This window comes from Hyperolius riggenbachi, chromosome 2 (assembly GCF_040937935.1).
Source record: "Hyperolius riggenbachi isolate aHypRig1 chromosome 2, aHypRig1.pri, whole genome shotgun sequence".
In the NCBI taxonomy this organism is placed as follows: domain Eukaryota; kingdom Metazoa; phylum Chordata; class Amphibia; order Anura; family Hyperoliidae; genus Hyperolius; species Hyperolius riggenbachi.
Window position 1 is genome coordinate 153,886,190 of NC_090647.1, and position 14,662 is coordinate 153,900,851.

The window sequence follows — 14,662 nt, forward strand, 5'->3', positions numbered from 1 at the left end:
TCACTAGGGGGCAGTGTGAGACAATAATAGAGGAATCATGTTTTGTGTTTCAACATCCTTTTGCTAGCAGAGAGAAGTCAAAGCATTCCAAGAATTTACAGCACAACGAGCTCTGTCGACTGAGGTCAAAAGCAGTGGCCTTATTTCAAACGAGATAATTAAGACTCCATGTACATAGAGCAATTGAATTTGCGTATGTCGTGCTCAAGGGTTTGTTTACTAATCCAGGGAAGAAAGAAAGCACACAGCGGTAACATGAATAAAACAAATTTTTAATGTACAGCAGAAATTGGACAGCTTTTTATATTAACAAAAGATTTTTTTCTATCATACAACATATTTACAATTGCATACTGAGGAGGTAAAGTGTCTAAGTGGTTCTTTTACAGTTCTTTTCAATACAATGAAAACCTGGATGGTAAGAAGAGTACCAAAAGCATCTTTCTAGAGCCAGCCCTGCTGAGCCTGTCTGGCAGCAGCGATCTGCCTCTGACAAACACATCATTAGCATTCCCTGGCTCTGGAAGGATCGCTTTAAAACCATTTGCTGCATTTTATGACTGACCATGATCAAAGACAACCGAAAAGGAACATGCCTGCTGAAACCATTTAATTCCTGTTAAAATGTGTTTTTTAAAAACTCTTCTCAAATGTCAGATTTGCTTCTGATGGAGCAAGGAAGGGTTAAAACCATGTTGAGATTTTATTTCCGTCGAAAGCTTATTAATATTTTCCCTGACTTGCTGCTTCACAAACTAATATCACAGTAAATAGTGATTGGTCATGTCTAGAAGAACTCATGGAGAAGCATGTGATTTGTTAGATCAGCTGCTAGATTTGCAAAGCTCTGATTTGCTGCGATCACATCCTGCTTGAGCACATGATCATGACTAGCAAATCAGAAACTTGCATAGCCTGACCAAACTGATCACATGCGTCTACATGAGTTCTCCTAGACATGACCATCGCTAGCAGTGAACAGGAAGTGAGTGGATATCTAAAATGGGAATACAGATAGCAAAATAAGCCTAATAATGCTTTAATCCTTCCCCACTCAAGCAAAACCAGCAAAAGTTATGTCTTGAGTTCCACTTTAATCCTTAAAGACACAGAAAACATGATTACATGAAAGTGGCAGCTACCAAGATACATTTTAAGCACAGAGAAATTAAAGCAATATAAATTTAAAAAGGAACCTGTAGATGTATTTATTAAATAACCTGAATCCAATCAGAAAACTCCCCTATTTATTAATCCTATTCCTCAAACTTCACTGACAAATGAATGGATTTTAAAAAAAAAGATCACCTGCACATTCAGATCTATTATGTGAAATGTTAGAGTAACACTTATTGTAAGGTGCCCCTGAAAAAAACTGCTTCAAACCTGCATTTATAGTTCTAACATGTCTTCAATAATTCTCAGTAAAGTTTACAAATCAACTTGTTTCTTATTTGCCCTGCATTTGCTTAGCTCGCCTCAACTGCATCCACCAGATACCATGAAGGCTGCCACTAATCACTAGCAACAACTCAAATCCACTCCTGTCCTGCTTTATAAGAAACCTCCCCACAGATGGGCTCTGTGTCTTTTACTCAGCCTGCCTCTAGAAGTCCCTGCTCAACTGAAATGCTAATTCATGATAGCAAACAGGTAAGCTGTAATGCTAGAGCTCATCCGTACCTGGTGCAATCTGGACCTGATGTTATCAGAGAAGGGGCTTGGGTGTGGTGGGGCGGGTGTACGTTTTTTACGACTTCACTTAATGCTCACTCTTTGCCACAAGTAAACATGGTTTTAGAGTGGCCCTAATCTGCAGCATTTCCCCAAAGGAAAGTCGGGTGGAGAAACATTGCCTATTGGCATCTATTGGAAATAAGCCCTAAAGGTCATTTAAATCTGACCATACAACAAGCAGTCTTGATCATACAATCTTACCACTTACGTGTAGTATTAGAACTTACCAAAACAATCGGTTTAAATATTTCAAACTGTTGGCCCTCACACTACATGGATACGGTATGACTGTAGCATCAAGACTATATGGTGTATGGCCACCTAATATTTAAATATATACCATGTAATCAGAACAGAGGTCTACTGGGAACACAGGATGGTGGAAACTATTCCTAAACACAACAGGGATTAAAGACATCAACTTGATCATCATCCCCATTATGACCTGAATTAAGGTTTATATCTGTGGTGCTGCCAGCTTGCAAAATGACATTATTCTGTGTGAAGACATAGATATGAAGTACTCCATCATGGCAGACATATGCTACTGCTATTGCCGACCCTTCTGAAAATGCTCGCTGTCTGGACAATGTTCCTGGGCACCATCAGTAGAGATGTCATAAGCGATCTGGAGGAGACCGAGTGGATTTAAATAAAAAAAAATTCTGCCATTAAGTGGTTCGTATTTGCCACGCCCTCCTGAGTCATATCAGATGACGTCAGTGCTGCTGAGAGTTATTTGAAGTAGTGGTTGTGTGATTGAAGTTGCATCCAGCATTTACTGCAAGTTTTTTTTTTTTTTTTTTTTTAAACAATCATTGTGGGAACCTGCATAAGACAGCAATTGCATAACTGCTAATTTACTCACAGTTCAGCACTTGCCACCATATTTCGATATGGCCCAGGCAGTGTGGCTTTTTTTACCCACATGACAGACAGTACTAAAGATTCAGCCCTGGTTTCCTGTATCACTTATGATCTCCGCACTGTGAGAGGCATGGAGTTCTCTGAAGAGGTTGTAGCAATTTAGGCCCTATGAGTCATTCATCTGCAACAAGCATGAGGAGTAATAGTGTCAGAACAGGATTAGCTCCATTTTCTGAAAATTTGGTCAGAAATAGCAGTGTTCATATTAGTCTCCTGACAGAAGTATTTTATGTCAAGCATGTTCCCTTTCATTGTACAGGTGTGGAATCTTAGTCAATGGTACTTTATGGGCATCTACTGAACCACATTTGAAGAATACCAGTACATTTTCCACACTGTCCCACCTTTAACATAACAGCACTCTTCACAGTGACTTTACATAGTCAATTATTTAATCCCAAACAGCAGCAATAATGATTGGTCAGCTCTGTGAAAAAAACTGTATTCCAAGGTTTTTTGATACTACTTTACATACATTAAAAAATATATCTATATATGATTCCATACCTGTAGTGCATACTGATTGCATGACCAACCATAAAATTCAGTGTACGCCCATCTGAGTCAAAAGGGGACAGGCTTACATAGCAGGCCCCTATCAAGACTTCAGAGCTGAGCAGACAATGCAAGTCGTTGAAGTTTTGCTGTCCCTGTTGATTTTGTACCTATCTTTTGATAACTGTAAAACATTTTTTGGACATCCTGAGAAATGATTAGAATTCATGCTACAATTCAACTTAAAAAAATGTGATTCTATCATCACAAAATTATGTGCTTATGGCCTAAAAACTACCAGTCAGCCGAAAGCTTGAAAAAAGTCACCTTATGTACATAAAAAAAATAAAATCAAAAGAAAGGGCCATTATTCTAACAAAAAGATGTTTCAGTAAAGAAAAAAAAAATCTTTATTCAAAACAATCCTAAAATCCACAGCAGACTGAGATGACTATTGTCCCATGTCAAAAGGGAAGCTAAAAAAATAAGATCAGATATTACCTCCAAGTAATCCATGTAGTGGTTAAACAAGTTAATGGGTTTTGAGACCAAATGAAAGCCCACATGGATGCACTGAGATGACTGAGTAGACGAGAAAGGCACATATCCATTGGACAAGAAAATAAAAAAAGATAAATACCTGGAATACTGCCCAGGAAGATAAGTGCCTTTTAAACTTTCACAAAAGTATTTAAGAAAAAAGTAAAAAAAAATGCCTGATACTTGAAAGGATGGTTCTATTGCACAGGATGATCTAGGCCCCGTGTATAGGCACTGAATGAAGGGAACCAAGCAATGGAAGAATTTCAAATATACAGCCTTCGCCTCCCTGTGGCCTTTAGATTTATCACTGAAGTATAACCATAAAAAACAGCAGTCAGGTGAGTTTCAAGGCAAGAGAAGAGCAACATTACAGACGGAATTTGCTTATCGCCATAAACCATTTCCAAATGTTGTACTGTGGCGAGAGTTCTTGCCAATAGGAGGGTTGGCACAAAAAGTTGGCCCAGATAAGGCAAACATAATAAGTCTCGGTTGTAACTAAGGCCCTCTCTCCAGGAAGATTTAAGCAATAAGGAATTTAGTCAGGTAAAGGGACATTCATTCCGCCACCTCTGCTGGTATTAGTAAGCCAAGCTGAAGTCAGACATGCGAGCCCTGGGACATCAATTCCTTTGTTCAATGCATTATTTAATGTTCCTGTGCATGTTTATACATAATTTACTTTGGTTGGCTTCATCACACACAGATGATGCCCCTATATTGCTGGCAAAAGCAGAGCCCAAACAAAGTCACATATGAATACCTCTATACAGGAAACTGGCATTGCCTGTAGTAATCAGGCTTACTTTCTGGTTTTGAACTGAAGTAGTAAATCTGCATTTTTCATCTGAAGACGTAAAACAGGCAATACCATCACTTTCCTATGTACAAAGTTTCACTAAAATCTCTTGTAGGTGGATTATACAGCACTGCAGTAAACAGCAATCTTCTTTACACTTTAAAACACCACCATAAACAGTGTTCTTAATTTAGTCCATAACCCAACAAATACCTTATTTCATGAACTACGTGCCAAAACCTACAGTAACCAGGCCAATGTTAGTTTACATTCTGCTGGAAGTTAGGAAGTGGCTTGTTTCTAGGTTTACAGCACAGATTTGCCCCGTTGCTTACAGCTACTGACTAGACTGTTCCATGCCCACAGAAAATGCATACCACCTTTCTGCTAAAAAACAAAAAAAAACAAGAGTACCAGGTATCCAGAAAGCGTACCCTAGCCATGAGCTGGCCAATATTACCCTTACCAAGAGCATTGCTCAATAATATACTGAGGAAGATGATATGTTGCATATATGTGTAAATGTGTTCTCTAGAAACTGCACAACAGCCAAAGAATAAGGACAAATGCTTTAGACAAACACAACAGCCTGACAGACAAATAGCATACTCTGACCTCGAAAACACTAAAAGGTTTTTTACAAACACCTCATTAATGCACAAGCCAGCTTCACGTCAGTATGTTAGTGAGCTGTATGAGGCTGAGAAGCACCTCGGACAAGGAAAATGGGAGTTTATTAACAGTTCTGCACAGAAAGAACAAAAAGAAAGAAAATAAAACGATATATTTATAGAACTTTGGACACATCACTAAAACCCCTGAAGGATACACACAGAAAATGGTGTACACCTGAAAAAACAGACAATGACAGGGCATTATAAAAAACATGACATGTAACCGTGAGGACCAATCCAGCGTCTAAGAAGAAAAATCCATGTACAAGTACAAATAGTTCCAGTGTAAATATAGCTTGGCGCATTTGGTTTTTCGTTGTGATCTCTATACAAACAATAGACTGAGAGGTAATATTTAGACATATGTATGTGTTTATATATATTTATATATAGAGAGAATCTGATTTTTTTTGTGGTTTCTCTTTTTTACAAAGAATTAAAATACTTAATAAAAAAAGTTAAAATCATCCTCTCCCCCCCCCCCCCCAATAATATCTTAAAATAATTAAAAGAACAAACAAAAACAAAAAAAACACTCCAGTTAAAAGTTATGGCTTCAGAGTTATTGTACTGTAGATGCTGAATCAAAAGAATTCTCCCATCCAACTAAAATCCTGTATTAAAATGTGATGCATCACTCATGTAGCAACCCTGTGCCCAACCTGCCACAGCTGGAGCCTGGCTTGGGTGGTCACTACAGGCTCTTTTTCTTCAAGTCAATGGTCACAAAGACGACTTATATTCAGAACCTTCCCAAAGGCAGGCTAGAAAAGATCTACACCTCATCCAACACCGGTCTGATTAATGAGCACAAACATCTAAAATCCCTGCTGTTGGCAAATGCTTGACACCTGAGATTCATTTACAAACGATGATGAGTTTTTGCAGGTTGTCCTCCTCGCTCCACATCCGCTCGGACAGCGCAAGCTGAGGGTCTTTTATTGAAGGTTTCTATTGCCAATCGGTTTTCACCAGCATCCATTTCCTCTCCTCTGATAAGCGGATGGTTAGTGTTATGTTCAAACAAACTTAGTGTTTGGACTTTGTTGCTTTGCAAAAGAAAAGAAAAATAAAATAAAGGGGAAAAAATATGTAAAAAGTGGCCCTGTATGCAAATTTTACATGAAGTGTCACCCAGGTGATCTACATATAGACACCTCAAAGAAGTGGAGCTTTTTCTTGTTAATATTTGCGCATGCAGACAAGCTCACATTTACACATGTGCACCTACAAAAACACAGATCAAAAAAGAGCTACACACACCCTTGCACATGCATGATGGACGCGGGCCTACGTGGATAGTGTACGGTTTGCTTCCAAGCTCCAATGTCTTTGTACAAAGCCTGAATTGTGAGAACACAGTCTTCTGCAAGGAGAGCCTCCTCGTTTGTGAATAGGGGAAATCCAAGAGAAACCTCAGCTTGCTCACTAGGAGCTGAACCAGTAAGGTCAGCATGGTCTACTGGGCATTACCCTGGACCATTAGTTAGATGAAGTGGATTTTACCCTACACAGATGGAAAGGGGATGCCACCGTAGAGATTTCATTTGGAGAAAACAAAAATCAGGCAATGCGGAAGTCACCTGAATCGTATTCCATATAATCATGCGGTAAAGAAAAAGTAGGAAAAAAAATAGGAGAGAAAGAAAAAGAAAAAAAAAAGGTTTTTGTTTCAGACCCAAACCTAGAATTAATTTAAGTGTGCTGTTCTCTTCCATCATGGCCAATAGGCCCCATTGTTCTACTGGCAGTTGTCTGGGAAGAAACGTTGAGGTAGGCCTCATATTTATGTACTACATCATGGCAGCTTGTATGAATTTTCCACATTTTGTCAGGGTGTTGTGAGAGGCTTCAGATCTTCACATCTTCCTGTATACTGAGCTGTGACAGTGTTTTTTTAATGCGTAGAGCCGTCAAGCGAGCTGCTCCATTGGCATACCAGCACTCCCTCATCATCTTCCCCATAACTCGAAGAGCCTGAAATGACAAAGAAAAATTGGATAAATACAATAAAGCATTAAATGCAGGCTGAGAAACTACAAGCCTCTTTCTTGATGCTGTCAACCATGAAACAGTGTTGTTCTTCCCAAGGATTTACAGCTCGGTGCTCCACCCAGAAACATTGGAGAAACTGCCTAAGTTATGATCCAAAACTACCCTTCTACGTGTTACTCCACTGCTCTAAGACTGAACAGATTTAACAAAGACTATTCCACCCAATGTAAAAAATGTGGATTTGAAGTAGACAATTTGGCTCATATCTAGTGGAAGTTATTTCTGTCCAGCCTTACTGACAATTAATGCTTGCCTTCTCTGATGGAATGTAGTGTGGTATTATTAAAGGATACTTGAATTGAAATCTGCTTATAAAGTTTTGTTTATCTAAGGCTTCTCCTAGGACCTAGAAGTCTGTGTCCCCCTCTCTGCAGTTTAACTGTAATTCAGTCTTCTGCTGTCCTCTCCGCAATCATCAGCGTTTTGAGAGTGTCCCGGTCAGGTCGGCAGCTTTTGAACATGTGCAGGAGTGTGTGCTGCTTGTGATCGCGCTCACGTGGCCAGGATTGTAGTGTAGAAGGAGAACACTGAAGCACAGCAGAACTGCAGCGAGGGACCACATAGACTTCGAGGGGCTGGGAGAAGCCCTAAGTAAAGCTTTTAAAGAAGACTTCAACTCATTTATCCTTTAAAAAAAACACTCTTACATTAGTTTGGCTTCTACGAGAAGAAAGGGAAATTAAATTTCAATGCATACCCTTATACTGTAACTACTGGAGTTTGGTGTTAAGGCCTTAGTTTAGCAGAATTGTTAATACAAACTACACACTGCTACCAAATACAGCACAATAACACTCGTAAAGTTAAAGTGTACGGATAGGTCTTAGATAAATAAATAGCTGCCGTCTGGACCGTGTTACAGAGGACCTTAGTAATAGGGGTAAAAAGTCGCCACCTTTTAAAATATCCAGTCTGCACTGCTTGAGGTATTCGAGAAAAAAAGCACACCAGATAAATGAAAGAGGTAATGGGCCATTTACTTTGAGCTTATATTATATGTATGTAGTATGAGATGATATATATATAATATTGCAAGTGGGCATCCAGCATCCAGCCTTAGCACTTTGAAGAACTGGGGGGGTGAATGGGGGGGGGGGGAGGCTATGCATCTCCCAATAATGCATAGGAAGCACACACATCTACACAGAAAATATGTGGTGTAAAGTGGGCAAACACCTGGAAAAAAAACTGGCTGGACTGGTATACTATCTGAAGGTGGTCATACATTATTCCATCTGCCACCAGTTGGACCATTAGATAGATCCCTCTCTGATCGAGTCTGATCAGAGAGTGATCTATTGCCTGCGCACACACATTTGTAATAGATTCAGCATGAAATCTACAGGAAGTCATCCTAGTACTATAACCAGCTTGCAAACAGGAAATTGTATTCATCCTGACAACGTTAATTTTAGGTCAAGCACCTACTTAATTTTACTCTAAGGCCGACATGCATGGCCCTGCAGTGAGGCCTTAAAGCTGCAGTGGCCTATTTCATGAAAAATCGCCTGGTCTATAGTGGGGGTTTAACACTGCGGTCCTCAAGTGGTTAAGTGTTGGATAAGGCCATTTTATTTAAATATATAATTTCTAATTCTCATGATTAACTTACCATTTAAACACATTTTTAATATAATAATAAAACAATAAAATACATGATTACATGAATACATGAACAATAATAAAAAAATGAATTATACTATATTTTTCTTTATTTTGGTGGTGTAGTGTTCCTTCACTATCATTTAATACAGAAAGTCAAATATTTCAGTGCAATGGCTGAGCAGTTTTTAATGGGTATTATATATAGTCGTCTTTACCATTGATTTATTTACCTGGAATAAATGGAACTACTGAGCATCTCAGATTTGTTCCAGGTTACTTACTCGGCATTATTGGCAAAGGGAATATGAAGATGTGTCCGGTACTGCATTTGCTTAAAAATCGATAGACAGCCCCTAAATCTGTCAAACAAGCAGTCCCTAGTATATAGCAGGGCTTCCCAACCCTGTCCTCAAGTACCACCAGAACTTTATGTTTTGTGGAGATCCACAGGAGTTCGGTAATCAGCTCTGCTGAGACACTAATAACTCCAACTGTGAATATACACTGCTGGTGGTACTTTATGGATAGGTTTGGGGCATACATATGAAATCACCGCCAGGAGACTTGGGCGCAGGATACAGCCAGTATATGGCTTATCCTGCTGCTGCACAAGCCCCAGGAGCGTTAATTGCCATTACCATCCTATAGAGTCTGTAGCAGAGTGTCAAATGTCCATTACCCTTAGGGGAATGGACATTTGACACTCTGCTACAGACTTTATAGGATCCTGTGCCTCCCAGCTTATATTATGTCTGCTTTATTAGGATCTAAAATTGCTGCATTTTTAGGGTCTGTCTGGTTAATACCATAGTTTTCTACCTTTTGGCATCCCCGGCATCACTTTGTCCTATTCATGTTGGACTTATTGCTGCTCACTGCTTAATGCTCCATATTATATTGATTACTATGATGTATTACCATTCACAGAGTGTCTATATTGAGTGTTTGTCTCAGCTTGTGCAATATTGTTGTTACATGTGATTGTCTAACTTTTTGATTATGTATATTTAATACAAATACTTTTTGCAACATACATTTTGGTGTGCAGGTGTACTTTACTTTTAATGTGTTGTAGGGGCTATTAGCCTTATTTATCATACCCAGCACCCAGTTATACTAATGGCATATGCTTGATTGTGGGTGTGCATACCATATTCTTATACAGTTTCGATCGATACAGCCATCGATTTTGCAAGTTAAGTATGCAAAATCGAAGGCTGTATCGTTCAAAACCCAATCGAACATGTCGGAAATGATCGATCCTGCGGATCGAGCGAGAAATAATGTGTGTACCCAGCACGAGACAAGAGGTGTAGCAGAGTCACTGCTCATCACCTTCCTAATCAGGACACAAGAGAGCATTGTGTCAAAGATGCAACACATCTCCTCCCCCTTCCAGGTCATATGCTAGGAAGCACGCAAATTAGGGCAGCTGTGGTCACATGACTTGCTAAATTAAGGTTTTCAGAACGTATTATATTGTGGTAAATCACCAATGGAGAAGGGCTGACGATAAATGAGCATGAATTATGGCTTTAAATAAACTACAATTTCTAGCCAGGATCTAGCTGAATTCACAAATGCCATTTTTTGTATTATTATAATGTACAACAGTTACCTCATAACTCTGCCACCAATTGGGAATATTGGGTCGTAACTTCTGGTCACATACTACTTTTCGCATTTCTTCAATAGAAGGATCTGATGGTACGAGATCATAGTATGGAAGCTGATATTCTTCATGAAAGCCTGTAAAATACAAATAGAAAAATGTAAACTAAACAAGCACAGAATGGCCTCAGGATGGTGGATTCAGGCTACGTTCACAGTGGTCAGTTTGCATAACTCACACATTATAATGACTGTCAACTGCAATGGAGACTGGCCACAGACTTTAATACAAAGCCTGCATGCAGCGAGTTAGAATAATGCGCTCCGTTACTGTGAACAGGCCCATAGACTTGTATGGGCAGTAAGTTATCATGCAGAATTATTCAGCTGACTACTGTGAACAGGGCCCAACATAGGCTAATAAATCCTAAAACTTCAGTCCAGAGCACTTTGGTAACCAAGGTCTGTTAAATAAAATCTGTGATACAAATAAGTTAAATTTTTTGAAGAAATGTCATAGTGCATTTGTATGTATTCAGGAAGTCCTATCTGTCTTCCTTCCACCTACATGCTATCCAACCAAATTCTAGCCCTGCCTCTTTCAATAGATGACACGCCATGCTTGGTGGACATGTCCAACTGTTTCCATCAAGTTAGTTTGACTTTTTTCAACCTCACAGAAGACCCACTTTACTCCTTTTGAAAACAGTTTTAAAAAGTTATTGATATCACTAAGCATAACCTGTCCTTACACAACATAGTAAAGACAACTGAAGTGAGGGGGATATAGAGGCTGCCATATTGGTTTCTTTTTAAACATGGCAAATTGCCTGGATGTCCTGCTGATTATCTTCCTCTAATACGTTTAGCCATAGCCTCTGAAGAAACATGTAGATCAGATGTTTGACTCAAGTTTGAATGGATTTGCTGCACGCTTGTTTCAGGTGTGCAATTCAGAAACTACCAGACAACCAGTATTGTTTAAGAACTTGGCATTCGTGTACAGACTACAATAACACCCCTGTATTAAACTGCAATATGTTATTTATTAAGCTTAGTGCTAAAGATAGTTTAAATGTTTTTTAATCAGAAAAATATGAAATATAAATAAAGCGGAACTCACTGCCAAGTTTTGTAAACAGAAACATTTGTGCACACATCTGCATTGCCTAGATAGGTTTATGATGGGCAATGGGTTTTAAAGCCATTTCAGACTTTTTTTTTCTATATGAATTTAAAAACTATTAGTCATACCCACAATCATGACATATCTTTGGTTGAGCACAGCTGCCCTCACATCTATATGTAGAGGAGATTTTTTTTTTGCTTCAAGCATCATGGGGGCGATTTAGTCCCTACTGGACTGACGTGCATCAATGTTGACAACTTCTTCATGTGAAACAATTTGAGTTTTCGGTGTAACATATTTTAGAAAAATAACAGAAAAGGGATCATATATTTTAACTGAAAACACACCTCCAGCATTGCACCTACGGGCGATCTCCCAGTACACTAATCCCAATGCATAAATGTCCGCACACTTGAATGAATCAAAATGCTTCATATTTATAGATTCATCGAGTACTTCAGGAGCCATATACCTGCATGTTGAGAAAAAAAAAACATAAGCAAAGGTCCAACAGAACAGATTCCTAAATGGAATTCCTATCTCTAACCTGCAGCACCCGCATAGAGAGACAGAAGGGTGTGGATGACCACCAGACAAAGGAGGAAAGGAATATACAATTTTTTTTTTTTAATACCTCAGCTCATCATGGGCAGAGGTGAGGGATGGAGCATTTTGAAATGATAAAACGTTCTACCTATATTGGTTATGCATTAGGAATATATATCTTTTAGTTAGAGAAAACCAGAGACCACGTTATACAAAGAATCAATACTTACCCAAGGCCTCCTCCAGCCCTATAAGCACGTGCGAGTCCCTCGCCTTCCTCCCGCGCTCAGCCGTACCGCCGCTATCATCCCCGGTAACTGGTTCAATCGAGTCAGCTCTGCGCATGTGTGGTAGGTCCACGCATGTGCAGTCGACCCCAACTGACACGACAGCCAGTAACCGGGGCTGATTGCGGCTGAAGGGCAGACCACAGGAGGATAGCAAGGGACTCGCATGTGCTTATGGGGCTGGAGGAAGCCCCGGGTAAGTATGGATTCTTTGTATTTATTATCTGGTCTCTGGTACACTAAGCCCTATGCAGTAACCCTTTATGTGTTAAAAGCATCACTCACCAAAGACAAAAGATCAAAACAGACAGAAGGGCTTTCATGTGGTAATCTCATTATCTTATAATTTGTGTTTGTATCACCCATGTAGAAATATTACATCCAATTACTAGTGTTCTTTTACAAGCAATTTTTTAATACAAATTCTGTATACAAAAATATCACAAAATACGTCTAGCAAAAAGGTTTTGTATTTGTGTTTTTTTCAACATTAAAGCACAATTGACCCAAGGCTAAACTATCTAAGCAAGATACAGAGGTGCGCTCATGCTGGATCCACATGCCTCTGTGTGTTAGCTGTACCACTCCTTGTTCCCCCACGTTCTCCGTAATTACTCTTTGAAAATTTTATTTAGCCAAAAGTCAAATTTTTCAGGCAGGAAGAGGCAGGCTTGTCGCAACATTCCCTCTAAAAACCTTCCCATTCCTTTCAGGTAAGAGAATACAACAGAAATAGGAGGCTACATCACAGCAAGCCTGCCTCTTCCTGTCTGAAAATGTAACTTTAGCCAAAAGTCTAATTTTTCCAGTAGTGTTTACGAGCCCAGAAGGAAGAAAGAGAAACAAAATGCACAGAGGTATGTGAAACCAGCACACCTCTGTACTTCTCTTGGGTAGCTTTGCCTCAAATTATAAAATAGATTACCACAGGAATGCCCCTCACTTATTTTGGTTTTGTGCTTTGTAGAGTGACACTGGTTTTAAGTCCGTTGGAAACTCCTGAAATTCTGCTTCATACAACAGTAAGGTTTGCTGTAATCTTTGCCCTTGGGTTGTACTAATACTTGCTTTCTCAAATGTAGGTTTAAATCAGGTATAGCGATCATTAGTGTTTTAAACCGAAATGTACTGTTACCTGGAGCTCTGTTTAAAGGGAACCAGATATGAAGAATGAAAAAGATTTCATACATACCTGGGGCTTCCTCCAGCCCCATCCGCCTGCATTGCTCCCTCCGCTGGCCTCAGCTAAGAGAACCAGGTCCCATCACCGACATAATCGGAGCCAGCCTAAGCTGGAGAAGTGCGCCCTCTACGTATCTCTCCAGTGGCTGCTGGAGAGATACGCAAACAGCGCACTTCCTACGTTAGACTGGGTCCGACTGACGGAAGTGCAGGGACCCGGTTCTCGAAGCTGCGGGCAGCGGAGGACGGCAGGGTGGGAGCGATCCAGGCAGATGGGGCTGGAGGAAGCCCCAGGTTTGTATAAAATCTTTTTAATTCTTCATATCTGGTTCACTTAAGGCAGGGAACACACTTGACTGTTTTTGCATGCGTTTTCTGCACAGAAAAACTGAGAACTCATGTTAATCAATGGGCTAGTTCACACTTAATAGGTTTCTCGCGCGCAGAAAAAAAACTGACATTCTGCATGATGACTCCGCACATTTTGTCAGTTTTCTCCATCAATGACATCAGCTGCTGTGAAAAAAACGCACGCGGTTTCCTGCATAGAAACACACTAGGTGCGCAGAAAAAGTACACAGAAAACCGCATGCAGAAAACTGAAAGAAAAGTGTGTTCCCTGCCTTAAAGAACTGGACTATGCATTATACAAAGCCATCAGGTTAAATTTCAGTATAACTGGCTTACAGTGAAGGCCTAATGATGTGGAATTTCTCTTTTTGCAGAGTATGATATGCCGGTACTTACCCTCCCCACACTTGTCTGGCTCCTTTACCAATTTCACGGCCACCCAATCAGAATGGTTCTTTGCTCTACTACCGTTGCAGTGCATGGGAAACCAAAGGCTAAGCTGTGCATGGCTACATGAGGTCAGGGGTCATGGGCAAATACCAAATCCCAGGGATATTTGTATTAATATATGAACAGGTTAATGATAGTGGGAAAAACAAAATATGTGGCTCTCACACAGCTCTTGAGGGAGGTTTATTAAAGGTCTGTACTACGCCATGCAGTATAAAACTAGTAATGATCAGACCGATATTCAGATGTTGGAATAGCGATTGGCACATGG

At 39.8% G+C, this 14,662-nt stretch overlaps 1 protein-coding gene across 1 annotated transcript in view; it reads right to left on the reverse strand.

Annotated features, from left to right (window-relative positions):
* Positions 1 to 251: 251 nt before the first annotated feature.
* Positions 252 to 14,662, reverse strand: part of ACVR1B (activin A receptor type 1B) — a 76,239-nt gene continuing 61,828 nt past the window's right edge. The window contains exons 7-9 of the mRNA XM_068267724.1: positions 11,923 to 12,047; positions 10,454 to 10,584; positions 252 to 7,152 (exon numbers count right to left, since the gene is read on the reverse strand). Coding sequence (XP_068123825.1) covers positions 7,027 to 7,152; positions 10,454 to 10,584; positions 11,923 to 12,047 — 382 coding nt within the window. The 3' untranslated portion in view covers positions 252 to 7,026. The remainder of the gene's footprint in view (positions 7,153 to 10,453; positions 10,585 to 11,922; positions 12,048 to 14,662) is intronic.